The sequence below is a fragment of the Pygocentrus nattereri genome, chromosome 17 (assembly GCF_015220715.1).
Source record: "Pygocentrus nattereri isolate fPygNat1 chromosome 17, fPygNat1.pri, whole genome shotgun sequence".
NCBI classification, from domain to species: Eukaryota; Metazoa; Chordata; class Actinopteri; order Characiformes; family Serrasalmidae; genus Pygocentrus; species Pygocentrus nattereri.
The window spans coordinates 31,866,735-31,881,509 of NC_051227.1; the positions used below are offsets into that span (position 1 = coordinate 31,866,735).

The window sequence follows — 14,775 nt, forward strand, 5'->3', positions numbered from 1 at the left end:
TTTGTGAAACCATAATGCAATTAATTTTATTGCCAAGTTGATTTAGAATACAGATGCAAACAAACAAAAAAATCATTTTCACAATGGCTTTTAAAACAAATAAAAGCCTAATCAAAAAAGAACACAATTTTTAATACCCCACAATTGAAATTTATACAAAAAAATTATAAAACATTTGACATGCAATAAATACATTCATTTCACTAAAAGCAATTTGTAACAATGAAAACAATATTGACAATGTAATGTAGAAAAATACTGCTCGGTTTTATTTGTATTGCTTGTTTTTGGTTTCGAAGTCACGTAAATCTTGCGAGAAAGCACTTGAAAGTGGTGTATTAAATTGTATTATATTTGAAATAAGTTCAGAACAAGAAGTAATGGTGATCGCTGAAATCAAAACAGACGTGCTGGTGTGTTGGTTGGCTGGGAGGCAGTGGGAACATCCACAGTTAGCTGAGGCTTTTTCTTCCTTTTTGTCTCTAAGTCCTAGTACAATTACTGTTTATGAATGCCTCTGATTCAGGTCCACTTTCATGTCTGCTTTCTGTACTGGCTCGCCTTTCTCTATTTTTCTTTGAACGTCTTACCACTTCTCTCCTGTTCTTTTTTTCTGAGACTTTTTGTGAATGTGCATGTGTACGTGTAGTTGTATTGGTACATGTTTGTACTTATGTGTGTTTTGACGACCATCCAGTCACCTCCAGTCATATTCTGGCCATTGTCCGTTCTGCTTCAGCCCATCAGTAACACAGCTTGTGCTTTAGTAATGGCTTTTCCAACTCAAAGCGACACTCCAAAAGGAGCTGGGCAGCCTAATTAAATCTGACCTAATCTGGAACAGGGAGCAGTGACAGGGCAGCCTGCCATCCAGCTGCGTGTGTCTATGTCTGTGTGTGGTGTGTGTGTGCGCGGTCATGCATGACTATCAGCCTCTCGATAATATCAGCCACTCCGTTCTGCCATTCTCTCAGTGTTAATCTTCGCCTTTTTTGTTGACATGCTTGCTCGAATTCCTCGGCTGGCCAAACTGAAGCTGTTCTAAAGCCGGTACACAAATACAAACAAATTTATGGGCTGCTCTACGTTTCCTGATCTTGCTGGTCAGGGTTCTGCTCTGTCCGTTTCAGAGCTTGGAGAGGGTACAACAGAGCTGTAAGTGCCAATCTAAACACACTGAAGAAAGCATCGGTGGCAGGCTCCTCGCTGCAGGCACACAGAGAGCCTGTTCCCTGCGTGGGAAGATGGGGTGATAATTTGAGGGCCCAGCAACACGATACCCACGCTTAGGGCACAAGCTTTAAAATGGAAATGTAAAACCCAGTTCGCTATGACGCTGTCATTCAACGCCACTTGCAAAAAAAGAACCTTCCTCTAACAAAGAACCAGGCTCTTGTTTTAAAATTGACTAAGTGTAGAGTCCAAACCTGTCCCTGAAGCTGAAAAACAGAAGTGCATTAATCTTGTCTCCTTATGGACTTGGTCTTTCTCTAGAGTTCAGACAAGTTTATACTAAGCACCTTCTCTTTGTCTATAAATAAAGGTGTTCTTTAAAGAGATGCCATAGAAGAAGCACTTTGGCTCCCTAAAGAACTTCTTTAAAGGACCATTTGTGCTAAAGTGTAACCTTCCACATTATGTAAGGCTTCATTACCAGTGAACAAATTTCCCTTTGTCCATACCAAGAACTATTCCGACACCTTCATTTTTAAGAGTGTAATGAAGGTACAGCACCAGCCAACCTGTGCACCAGCCAACCTGTGCTATCCTCCCTAAGCATCTTTCTGAGTACTTTCTCTCTCGTCCCTGTCCCTTCCCCTTTTGTATCATTAAGCATTTCCTTAATCACAAACCTCTTTCATCTCCGGCTCTGGTATATTTTTATAGTTATTAAGTCTGAGACAATAGGCCTATCTGCTGTTTATTTGGCCACTCTTGCCCCACAGAGAACAGGAACACATGCCTTTGAGTTCACCGTGGAACTTGATCGGGGCGTGAAGGGAAAGAAAGTGGTTGTTCGCGTAAACATTTAGACAACTGTCTTCTTCAGCATGAAGAACAGCTGGACACCACTTCATCAGAAGGCGCGGCTGTGGGCTAGTGGTCAGAGCAGTGGGTCAGCGAGTGGGAGGGGGCACTCAGGGGATGCTTACAGAGAAGCTCGAGAAAGAATGCTGAATTATACTGGGAGAAGGAGCGATGGAGAGTGGGCAGAGGCAAAGGGAGCGGCGCAAGAAGAGAGAAACCGTAGGAGCTCAGCGGCTGCAGGGCTAGTGCAATCATGAGGTGATGATTTCTCCAGAAATGTGCCCTCTTTATGAGTCAATGTGAAACAGCTGAATGCAATAAAAGGCACTGAGTGTGTCAAGGTTTGTGCGCTCTCGCATATATGCTCTCTCCTTCTGAGCTGGGAGAAAAAAAGACAGGCAGATGGACAGGTGCATTAGAGGTCATTTCCCAAATGGACAAGCTTCATGCAGGTAAAGCCCAGACAGCATCCATCCCAAAAGACTCGATTAAGAAAGTCCTCAAACAGTCAAAACTTACAGTTTGTTATCTATACGTGATATCTATACGTGGTAGAAGCTTGCAAAACAACCAGAAACGTAGATTGCACCAACTGTTGCAAGGAAGTGAGTGGTTTTAAGACACGATTGTGGATAAGAAACTTCTGAAGAATCTCTAGGCTATGGACAAGATAAAATTATCTTAACAGCATGCATGCGTTCATCCTCAAGCTGACACCTCAGATCTGTACCACTGCAGCCCCAACCGACTGGAATCAAGCCACTTGTGGGACCACAATGGCCGTCCTTTAACACCAGCAGTAATGCGGTAATACGCTTTTGATTTGGCTGTTTATGTGTTCTGTGAACACACTCTCCGCTGAGTAGATTCCATCAATATAAACTTTAAGGCTGGCTTTGGTAAGCTTTGGTTTCTGCTCTGACTGAGGGAGCTTCCTCAGACTGAGAGGAATATTTCCCTTGGACTGGTTCATGAAGTATGGTTAGTACAGTATATTGTTCCACATATTTCACTTCATCTCTCAAGCTTTGCTTTTCTTCACTTGGCCCACTCCGAGGACACAAAGGGTGACCAGAGGGTTAACAACTCTCTGTAAACTGTCAAACACTGTCATTGTTGAGCACAAAAAAGGGAAAAGGCATGAAGAATATGCAGAAGAAGCAAAAGAAAAAGAAAAAACTAATGACGGGCTAGCATAAGGAGGCCAGGCATTGCATTCCATTTCTGAATGGAGAGGAGTCTTAAGACCAATCTTCCACAGTCAGGAGAACAGTTGGAGTCTCATCGCTAAGCTCTCTCTCGCTCTCATTCACTCACTCCCTATCTTCATCTGCCTATCTGGCTTTGAGCAGAACCACACTGCACATCCTGCGGACTGCTACTACTGAGCCAAAAATTCACTTCCCCTGCTCAAGTCCGCTCTTTCCCTCAAGCTCAACGTTAACACATGCGCTCTTTGCGCACTCAAACAGCTCCCATACTCTTAAAAAAAGTGTACCAGAAAGGGTTCTTTGGAGTGATGCCATAGAACAGAGGTCTTCAAATCCAGACCTTGAACCCAGTTTCCAGTGCTGGATTTTGTATTCACTGGTAGTTAACTGAACTGTTGTAACTAATTGAATGCCTAGAGTCATACCTACGAATTATTACAAAACCCAGGACCGGAAATTGGATTCAAGGTCTGGATTTAAAGACCTCTGCTGTAGAAGAACTACTTTTAATTTTCCAAAGAACTTTCCAGTGGATGGTTCTTTGAAGACCCATTTTTATAAATGAGATGTAAAGATTTAAAGAACCTTCACATAATGTGAAGCTTTTCCAAGGACTCTACATAAAAGTCAGGAATAATTTAGAAACCTTATTTTTTAAGAACATAGAGAAAGACAAAAGCATGACACCCTCCATACATGAACATATGCCATTCTTTTGTGCACATTCTCAGGTGCATTAAAAGTCACTGCTGTGCATACAAAAAAGCTCTCGTTCTCTTTCCTCTACAGATCTGGAACAGAAGTGGAAAATTTTTCTCTCTCTCTCGCTCTCTCTCCCTCTTTCTATCTTGTTTTGTCTTAGGGAGGCAGGAAAGCAAGAGAGAGAGAAAGAGAGAGAGCAAGAAAGAGAGAGTGAGGTTCTCTACTAGAGTGACTTAATGAATGGCGGAGAAGGGGAGTGTGAGATTTATATTCCCACCACTGAAATCCACTTCAAATAGACTGTCACATCTCCTCGATGTGTATTAATACGTCTGCGGTCGCTGCTCACGCTGTTATGATAGGGGTAATATTGTTCAGAGCCTCGAGGCTGTAGATTTGTATCCCGTTTACACTCTGGGTTTCTTCTGGATACAAACAAACCCATGTGCCCAGACTGTTTTCGTGTGCGCATGTGTGTGTTTTGCGAAATTAAGTCGGGAGGAATTTCTGGATCTCTGCTATCCACTTAAAGAGTGTTGGGAAATCGCAGCATCTGTCTCGGCCCCAAACAAGCTGGTTCCTTGTGTGTGGTTTAATAGTCAGTGTATACAAAGTCTCAGTGCTCCTCTGCCAAGGCCTCAGCTGAAGCTCCTTCAGCCACACCCTGAACAAACGGGTCAATCAACTTTCCAAACTATGCTTCTCCCTTACCAACTCAACCCAGTGTTTATCATTGCAGGGGAATTATTGATAAACACATAGCATTTTATATACAGCATAACATTAACATAGAGGACCAATGTAGCCGTCTGCCATTGCTTGGGAGTGTGTGTGTGTGTGTGTGTGTGTGTGTGTGTGTGTGTGTGTGTGTGTGTGTGTGTGTGTGTGTGTGTGTTTCAGTTCAAAGCTGGGTTCACTGGAGTACTTACAGGTGTATAGAGAGGGATATTATAGAAATAGTGATTTTTATCAAGAAAGCAGTTTAATTACTCAGTTTGCCTTGGATGGCATTTGAACTATGTAAAATAAATTTCTCATATTACAACCTGACCACAGTCATTTCTTTACTTACGAACAGAAGACAGTTGAATAACCTACTCAGAAAGAAACACTGTTAATAATCACATAATCATTTAAAAAAAAATGACAACATGAACATAATTTTTCATGTTCTTGAAATAACCACAGGTTTGAAAAAGGACAACTCTCCCTTCAGAAGGTCTGTGTTTGCATATTGCCTGTGTTTGTATAAGCGTGCAAGTGTGTTTTTGCGTGTGCGTGTGTGTGCTAACCTATTGCTGAAGCTTTGCGTCCCCATATCAAGATGGGTCAGGTCCTGAGGTAAGCACCAGTCTCACTTTGCTTTGGTTAAAAAAGTGACCAAAATAAAATAATAAAAAAGAAATAAAAAAGAACACCTTGATATGACAATGTGCTACAGAATAAAGCCTCTGGAGTTCTGCAAAAGCCTCCAAAACCTGTAACATGTTCAGTATATTCACTAAGGCTGGAAGGGTCATTAGTCCTATCACAGTGCATTCATGGCTTAAAGTCTTCACATTCACCTACTGAGGTTGTAATCGTCACTAGTGGTCAACAAACTCCCCGCCGATGCAAATAGGAAAAAGAGAAAGGCCATTATGTTCTCGGGAGTATAATAAAATAAGCTTAAGCTTTAGGGTGCCATTTAAAATATACAGCCCACATAATCACAAAATGACATTATTTTAAGGCATTATTTTCACTAATGTGGCAAAGCAGAATCTCATGACATTCTTGGCTTTGGACAATCGGATGTGTGCTGTTTGTAGCTTATGGGGCAGGTGGAGAGGGGTTTATCCCGGCAGCATGTAGATCACAGCAACTGTTCAGCAGCCATGAAATCTAGGATCAGACCGACAGACAGTGCGAACAGTCTGAGAGAATTGGGGATTTCACAGAGCTTATCCTGAGTGGAGCAGCTGCAGTGAGCGTGCCGAGCCCTATCCGTGCTCTCAGTGTCAGAGAGAGTGCCCTGCGTCTAATCCTTATAGCTGTCACATTAACAACTCTGTGTGCGCGGGCATGAGGCAGTGCCGCTTTGTTAGCCATTAACAAGGATGTGACAGCGCCACCGTGGAATATACACAGCTCTCTGTGACGAATATGGAAGCTTACATACTGCAAACGCTGGTAGATTAATCATTTATCAAATGATGTGGGCTTCTTGGAAAGAGTTTATATACACTAGATGTGGAGAAGGGTTGCTTTTGTTCTGCTTGCTATTTGTTTGGTTGTGAGTGCTATTGAAGATTGGCTGCTTTCTCTCTAATGGGTTCACTGTGTCTTCCCAGAGAAGGCTTTTGGGCTGCATTGTAAATATTACCCGATTTTTGGGCTACACCCATGCTTAGTCTAGCGCACCATATGGACAGAAAGTCGTGGATACGGATTACTGTGTCATGATCAGAGTATGTGCAATGATATCCCAGATGTGAGCTCACAGGGCTGTGCTGTGCTACTCTCTGAACAACAAGTTTCAAGACACTTGGTTGGATGTCAAGTAATATGTCGGGCTGAGGGGGATGTGGAAAATACAAAAGGGTTGAAGGCCGCTGACTGCAAAAATAATTCAGTCTATATAAGACACTCTGGATATCCATCACTACACTGATGGGAATCACTGCATCAATGCATAGAAAAGCTTAGATCACTTTACCAAAGTGCTGGAACAAACACTGTCTTCACTTAGTTGCTCCCTTTTGTATGGAAAAGCTGGGCCACTCAGCAAAGCAGGAAACTGAGATACAGGAGATATCCAGTATTCCAAAAAGTATTTAAAGTCCTCCAAATCACTATAAAATCCCAAAGATGTGGCTTTTCTCTAGTCCAGAATCCCATCTCCATCCTGGACAGAAGCCCTGAAAATTGTTCATATGTGCTTTTTTCTCATTCTACATACACTAATAATACTTAGTACACAGGTTTAGGGTATGATTGCAACTCTCTTTTGAAATCTCTTTTCTTTGGCTTTTGCGTACATACAAAAACAAAGAAAATAAATAAAAACCATCTCTTTTTGGTTTTCGATTGATTCTTTGGCTCGGCAACTGAACAAAAAGGAAGTTTTGGTTGTTTTTTTTTTATAAATACTGCACTGTTACACGAGTGTGTCCATGGCTTGGAGCGGATTATAAATAACGCAGTTCTCCTTTTAGGAAAATATTTTTTAAAAAAGCAACTGCAAAATGTGCAGAGAAAGGCACTTTTAGAAGTCAATGCACTCTGTGTGCATTTTCACGGCCAACTGTCTCTGGCCTCCTGTGTCTGAGGTGCAGATTCAAATGCAGTTGAGGTGAGAGTTGAAATACTGTGGGCAGCATACAGTGATGTGTCGTAGCTGGGCCAGCTGAGCCGTGGCATTTGAAGGCAGCGTCGGCAGTCTCCTATGCCTAGCTGGGGGAGTAGCGGTCAATGGTGCGGGACTCTGTGGGGAGAGACTGGGGGGCGGGTGGCAGTGGAAGGATGTCCATCTTGTCGTGGGTTAGGCCCAGGTGCTCAGCAGTCAGTTTGGACAGTGGATACAGGCTCTCCATGGCCTTGGCATCAGCCAACAGATGCTGGGAGGCCTGCGCCAGAAGCTCTGAAGCCTTCTCCTGCTTCAGGCCCAAGTGCTCAGCCGCATACTTGCTCAGGGGATAGATGCCCTCAGTGAAGTCTATCTTCAGCTTGCCATCAGCTGCAAGCCCCCCACCAGCCCCACCGCTGCTGTGCATCTTCATGTGGCTGATGAGGTTGCGCTGCTGGGCAAACTTGCCACCACAGACCTGGCACTCATAGGGTTTCTCACCGGAGTGAATGCGCATGTGCTCAGTGAGCCGGTACTGCCGGGTGAAGCGCATTCCGCAAGCATCACAGGCAAAGGGCTTCAGGCCAAGGTGACTGCGCATATGGCGGGTCATGGTGCCACGCTGTGTGAACTTTTTGCCACAGATGCTGCAGGGATATGGGCGTGTCAGCCAGTGGGTCTTCTCATGCTGCCGCAGGGTGGCCGGGTCTTTGTAGGACTTGTCGCATGAGGAGCAACGATATGGACGGATCATTTCTCCAATGCCCATGGGGTGCAGGTTTTGGCCTGATTTGCTGTCCAGGAAAGGGCTGTGGAGGCTGCCAGTACTGTTTAAGCTTGCGGGACCATTGGCATTGGAGGGTTTGCCTGTGCTGTTGCTATTGCTGCTGTCCATCTCTCCCCCAGGGTTGAGCTCTTCTTCTGTATGAGTTTCAACATGGGCATTAAGCTGCTCAGAGCTAGGAAAACCCTTGTCACAGGGGATACATACATACAGGTTATCTCCAAAGGACTCTGGCTCATAGGGCATATGATACCTTCCACGGGCTCCAGGGGGAGATGGCCGGCCCTCACTGCTCCCTGTCTCCTCACTTCCTGTCCCATTCTCATCCTCGCCATCGCAGGTCACTCCTCGACCATAGCCTCCCTCACTCAGGTTCATCTTCTCCTCACCATTCTTGTGGTGGTTCATGTGCTGGTGCACCTCCTTTTCCTGCTCCCCCATGCCCCCACTATCTTCTTCATCATCATCCTCATCTTCGTCCTCCACACTGTAGGGCATTGGTTCGTTCTTCACCCAGCGGTAGATGCTAGGGCCATCCCTGTTGCGCTCTCCTGGCTCCTCAGAGGGCTCCGGGCTGGGGGGGCATGGGTATGGCTCCTGGCCCTGGGAGTTGGAACGCTGCAGGTGTGGGAGGTGAGATGCAAGAGGTTGATTGAGAAGGGGGAAGGAGTGTGGGGTGAGAGAGCCTCCTCGGTGCACAGCCTCCATTTTACCGGCACCTTCACTTGGGCTGAGCATGGGGCTTGTGCGGTGGCTCAGTTCTCCATCAGGCTCCTCATCATGGTGGCTGAGATGAGGGTGGGCAGAATGCTGCTGGGATTGGGATGGGCTTTTCTTGGATAGGTCCAGTCCATATATTGGTGAGCAGTTCCTATCAGTGGAGGGCAGTCGTAGGCCTGGCTGTGAGGGCAGAGCTGCTTGTGTGGGAGGGTAGGGCTGTGGGCCCTGCGTAGAGCCTGGGGCATAAAGCTCTCCTGCATGGTGGGCCAGGGGATGGGGCGGAAGATCCTCCAGTGGTGGGCCTCGTGGTCCGTGGGCATTCATCACCCCACTAGAAAAGCAGGGCTGGATCACTGGGGTGGACACACGCAGTCGACCCCCCACCATCCCGCTGGGACCCATTTTACTGTAAGGCAAAAACCCAGGTGTGGGTCGTAAGTGGTATTTCCCAGGTCTCTTCAGCTTTTTCTTGCACAGTGCCACCAAGTCCAGTAGTTGCAAGTAGCTGGCAGCTGCCAACACTGCCCCTATGTTGGGCTCTGTGGGAGAGGTGGGGTCACCTTCGCTTAAACGTCCTGTGTAGATATAGTCGAGGATGACTCGGAAGACGCCTGGACTCACCATCTCATGGTCCAGGTTGATGAGGTTGTCATGGACAACAAGGGACTTAAGGTAAAGACTACTGGCAGCCAGAATGTTCTTATGAGCACGAAACAGAGCATTCTGCACCACTATTATTACATCGCACAAGAAGCCCTTGGTGCGCTGCGTGTTTAGTTGCAAGAGGAGGTGCCTAGCATGACTTGGGACTTCCATGGCATCCAGCATCGTCTTCAGTCCACCACCTGAAACAGCAGGAAGAGAAATGGAAACATTAAGCAACGATTTTTCATGTGAATTCAAGACCACCAGTGGGTTTTCAGGTGGGCTTAATTGCCCGCATTACAAAACAACCTTGTAGAAATCCTGCAGAACCCTGAGGGAGAGCTGGAAAGCAGCACAGTAAACTGATACTAGAGTTCAGGAGGTATAGCTGTGCCAATCTGTCCACTTCAATAACTGTTGTTCTAACAAATGACTAACTATGAACATTACTCAGGAACAGGATAGGAGCACCTGAGCCAGGATCTACCGTGGGTCTTTGGTTGGCACAGCAGAACGATGTGAAAAACACACACTGCATCTTGAACTCCAACATAGCCCCAGTTTACTTTTACCCTGTTTTTACAGAATACGAATATTAAGAAGAACTTTGAAAGAATTCAGATGTGCATTCAATGAAAAACACATCAGCAACAACTCTTTAAACATGAGTAGTAGTAGTTTTGTAAAAGTCCATGTTTAAAAAACATGCTAAGAAGTAAGCAAAATAAAATAAAACAAATTTTTAAAAAAGCTTTGGGGGGAAAATTGCAATATAAATGTGTTTTCATATTGCTGTCTTCCTGATAAAGCATTCCAGAGGTGGTGTGCGGAGTTTTAAAACAAAGTCAGACTGAAGGGTTTGCAAGTGTGATGAACAGCAGGTATAAACCAGTGGGGACAAAAATGTGTCCAATAAAAGATAGGACACTCAGCTCCCTTTCAGCTCGGTCAAATAAGGAACTACAGACACACTTACTGTAAATCTTATCAAAACTCTGGGACTCGGAGTGTGACTTGAAAACCAATCTTCCATCATGGTTAAATGTAAATGCTGCCTCTTACCCAGGATGTTCACAAAAAATAGAAAAAAGATTTTTTTTTTTAAAATGCTCCAAAGGTTCCAGCTCCAAATCGGATGTTCTAATCCCTTCTAACACAAACATAACAAACTGTACAAATTTACCAGGATGTATTGTTCAAACACTATTTCATGCTGGCACTCTGTCTATGAGATAAAAGGGATTTCTCAGGTCCCTCAGGGCTTGGTTTCACTGATGGGAAACAAGCAGCTAAATAAATAAGGCCAGCCATAGTCATCTCCACATCACTTCATCCTCCTTTTGTTTATTTCTTTGTATATACGCTTCTTGGAGGAATAAGGAAGTCTGGATTTATAAGCTTCGGTTTAATTCGACCTTCAGGCTTTTAGTGCATGTCTGCCCTTCAGTAAGCTCAGATTTCGTTTCATGGTGGACCGTGTTTGGTCAGTCACACTTGTAAAAGCGAAGCAGCGCGCAATGCAACTTTACCACAATCCTGTTCATCTGTCGTCTAACATGAGGGAATAAGGACTTAACTCATTTAGTCGATCTGAAAGCAAATCAAATGAAGAACGGGGCGATATGACAGCAGTGTGACTTAACACTCTCCCTCTCTCTCTCTCTCTCTCTCTCTCTCTCTCTCTCTCTCTGTCTGTGCAGATCGGAGAGCTGCCGCACGTCGTGCGCGCTCTCGTGTTTCTCGCGCGACAACCGGACTATAGACGCTGCTGCAGAGGATTAACTACTGACCGCTCTGAGCGGTGAGATAACTCTGAATAGCCGTTCAGAACACAGCTAGCTGGTGACAGAAAATATATAAAAAACACAAAATAAACAAAAATAGAAATATTTCATCGTGTCGTTTTAATTATAGTGATACCCCAGTGAAAAAGACCTGCAGGAATTTCTGCAGGATTTCTAAAAAAAAACCCTTTGTAAGTTTAACAATTTACACTACTTTACTACAGGATACTACACAAGCATTATAGATTACTATAAAGCAACAGGAATACTAGGCGAAAATAATACAGGCATTTCTAAAAGTATTATGCAGCCTTCTTAAAGTGCCTTTAGCATTACTATAAATCATCACAGAAACACTATGGAAATTCTGTCTGGTGGAGTAGCGCACACTGTGCTGACTGAAGACAGTAATGCACCTGCACCAAAAAGCTTCAGATCAGCCCACTGTGTCAGGAGTACAGCTACTGTGAAGGCACATCTTCGTTCATCAAGGTGCAAACGATCTTAATTTACCCTCAAAAGTACAATAATGTCTTTAAAGTCATTTTTCCCAGAGACACGGCGCGTGTTTGTCCCTATAGTTTTAAAACAGTAGAATAAAAAGACTGAAGACAAGGTGTGTGGAGTCAAAACAACGTACAGAAATATACCTGCAATTGATTAGGGTACGATTATGTGCAGCAGCTGAAGACGAGCCCTTGAGGGTGCCACCTCTGTGACAAGCCCTAATGATCGTTATTTCCTTTTTCTGAGAGTGCGCATTACGGGCTCATCTTTTTCCACTCTTATTGTTTAGCTATGCTGCTTAAGAATAATTTAAGCAAATGAGTCGACATCACTGCACGCAACTGAATGCGCGGTGCTCAACCAGCTCTGTCTAAATTTATCACACTGCAGGACGGCGTTTCCCCCCGCACTGACCATACGCGCACACACCTCAGCACCTGCAGGTGGATTTAAGGTGAAAGAACCGGCTCTGCCTCAAAACCTTCCCGTTTGAGCTTCATCATCTCCACATGCACGGACAGCTGTCCCCTTGTTCTTTGTGTTGCTCAGAGTTTTAGCCAAACCCTTGCCTATACAGATTATTCAGCTGCTTACAGAAAAAAATAAAATACTGTATTCAAACATACAAATAAATACAGTAAATCCGCTCAGGCGTAAAGCAGCAAAAAGCGTGCTTTTTCACTTTAACGCTGCGCTAACACGAGTAAATCACGTTAGAAGCTTTACTTTAACACTTCTGTCCACGTCTTACCCAAACACAGCTATCTCCTCTGTGGCTTAAAATAAATAAAGCGCCAGTAATCACGTTTCCAACACTAATGCATTTAAAACACAATAATCCCAATAATCCCATATTAGCCCTTCCTAGGTCACCTTTCCCATTCCACTTCATTTACCTCAGTGCAAAGTCTACACAAAACAGCTCTCGCTATGCAGGCCAGGTCTAACAGAGCTGCATTCACTGAAGAACCGTAATAGAGTCCTATCAGAGCGAGAGTGAAGTGGCCAGTGTCTGGAAAAAAAGCTACTGTGCAGGTAGATGTTTCGTTCAAGGTAGAAACACAACAAATGTTCCCTCAACAACAGTTTCAAGGTCCAACTGTGCACCTTACCCTTTTCCCCAACTGTATGCCTTTTTTTCATAACCGAATGTTTTAAAACGGATCTGTAAAATTAACTAAACAACTTTTAAATATATACTTGCAGTGGATCATAGTACAATTATATTCGTCAAATTATGGTACTGAAGACGAACCGTTCAGGGGACCACCCCAGGGACCCTTTTCTCTGAGAGTGTAGATGCGGGTGCCCGTGTCTAGGGTGTCTGTGAGCGTGGCTTTGCTATATTTGGTCTGATGTGGCTCTTTGCTCTAAAGCGCAGCGTGGCTTTTGAAGCCGGGCTGCTCTTTATTAGCCCTGTGTTTTGTCTGCGTTGTCACCTCGCTGTTTTAAGGCGAACGGGGGTCTCTGCTCGTCTTGGGCAACAGCGCTGGGACTTCCTCTCGCTTTCCCTCCCTCCCTCTCAGCTTCAGACTCTCGAAGTCTGCTTTAACTTTACTGAGACGCCGAGGGACATATTCGCTCGCGCACGGCGTCATATCTAGCCCTGACTTATGGAAATTACCATTTGTGTAGCGCATTTAAAGCCTTTTGACCAGTATGTGGCTCCTCACTTCAATTCCTCCCTCTCATAACACCACTGACCTGACCTGTCAGTTTCATGGCACTTGCTGAGTAATTTGTTGCAGGTACTGAATAATAACACTAAAGATGAATATCGTGGAAATAAACGCGAGCACAGTTCATGGGGTTAAAAGAAGCTCATGAAAAATGCAGCACATAATGACAGTGTGTTTCCAACGCAGCTGCATGCGTTGGGTTTGTACTCTGTCAGAGAGGGGGCGTTTTTTGACCTTCCAAATAATGAAAATGTACTCACAAGTATAACATTGGTCCTTAAATTAGTTGTAAAAGGCACACTTCTTTCACACGTTCATGAAGTAAGCATTATGTGCATTTATAACCTTTTAAAGTAGAAAAATAGAATAGAAATCTTGGCAGCCAGGTCTATGGAGTCAGAGTAACTTTAAAAAATAAATTACATCAGTGTAGTATGGTAGTTATTGGTAGTTATGTTCTCTATCTAAAGGAGCCCTTGACAGCACCACAGTGACAGCGTGTCTACCCGAAATGTGCACTTTCTTCAGACAAGTCCTCTGTCAATAATTCAAATGAGGAGATAAACTCCATTTGTTCCCCTGAGGCGTCAGAAAAAAGCGTCGCTGTCACTCTAACGAAAAATGGCTGTGGTGTTGCAGTAACTGCTAAGTGGTCTGAGCATTAAGAGCAACAGCAGACTGTGTTCGGCTCTTCGTCTGCACTGAGACTCCTGCCCCACTCACTGAAAATGCAGCTTCAGGGTTTTTGTGAATGAAATGTAAAACACAATTTAGCCACGAAGGCGTATTTACTCGAAACGTGAAGCAGAAGTGCTACAAGCGGTTGAGCTTTCCAGTCATCGATGGCGGACCGAACCGGTTCGGGCAAAAAGCAAATAAAAGCCCGAACACTTCACTGCTGTGTTCGGCTAACACCACCTAACAAATCTTACCCTCACGGCCAGCAAGAGAGAGCAGAAAGTCAGCCTCTTCTCTCTCACACACACTCTGTCCCTGAGCAGAGCCGGCTCACTCACACACACTTTCTCTCCAGTCACCCGTGAGGAGATGGATGTGCCACCAGAGGACATTCCCGTGCTAATTTCAGCCGCTAAAAACTCACTGCGGTAAACAGAAGAATCACCAGCCTGTACACTTCTTTAAGAAAAACTGCTTCTCGTCAATGCAGTTAAACAGCTTACACCATCCTCACCTCCTACACATGCACCCCGCTAGGAAAAGCATTAATAATCTTCATTTTGCATGTAGGCCCATAAATTGTGCATTTATTACACCAAGACTGTGATTAACATCTCAGCGAAATGTCACGTCTCCGGACGCCTCAAGTCTCTAAAATAAGGTCAAAGACAAACTTTAAGCAACAAAAATAGTGATTCGTTTTTTACAC

At 44.5% G+C, this 14,775-nt stretch overlaps 1 protein-coding gene and 1 long non-coding RNA gene across 4 annotated transcripts in view; one reads left to right on the top strand and one right to left on the bottom strand.

Annotated features, from left to right (window-relative positions):
• LOC119265769 overlaps positions 1–11,196 on the top strand; it is a 174,428-nt gene extending 163,232 nt beyond the window's left edge. The window contains exon 4 of the long non-coding RNA XR_005131724.1: positions 11,119–11,196. This is a non-coding gene — a long non-coding RNA (uncharacterized LOC119265769). The remainder of the gene's footprint in view (positions 1–11,118) is intronic.
• hic1 (hypermethylated in cancer 1) overlaps positions 1–14,775 on the bottom strand; it is a 19,143-nt gene continuing 4,368 nt past the window's right edge. For all 3 annotated transcript variants that reach the window (XM_017694911.2, XM_037546661.1, XM_017694910.2), the window contains one exon: positions 1–9,618. In XM_017694911.2, coding sequence (XP_017550400.1) covers positions 7,373–9,601 — 2,229 coding nt within the window. In that variant the 5' untranslated portion in view covers positions 9,602–9,618 and the 3' untranslated portion in view covers positions 1–7,372. The remainder of the gene's footprint in view (positions 9,619–14,775) is intronic.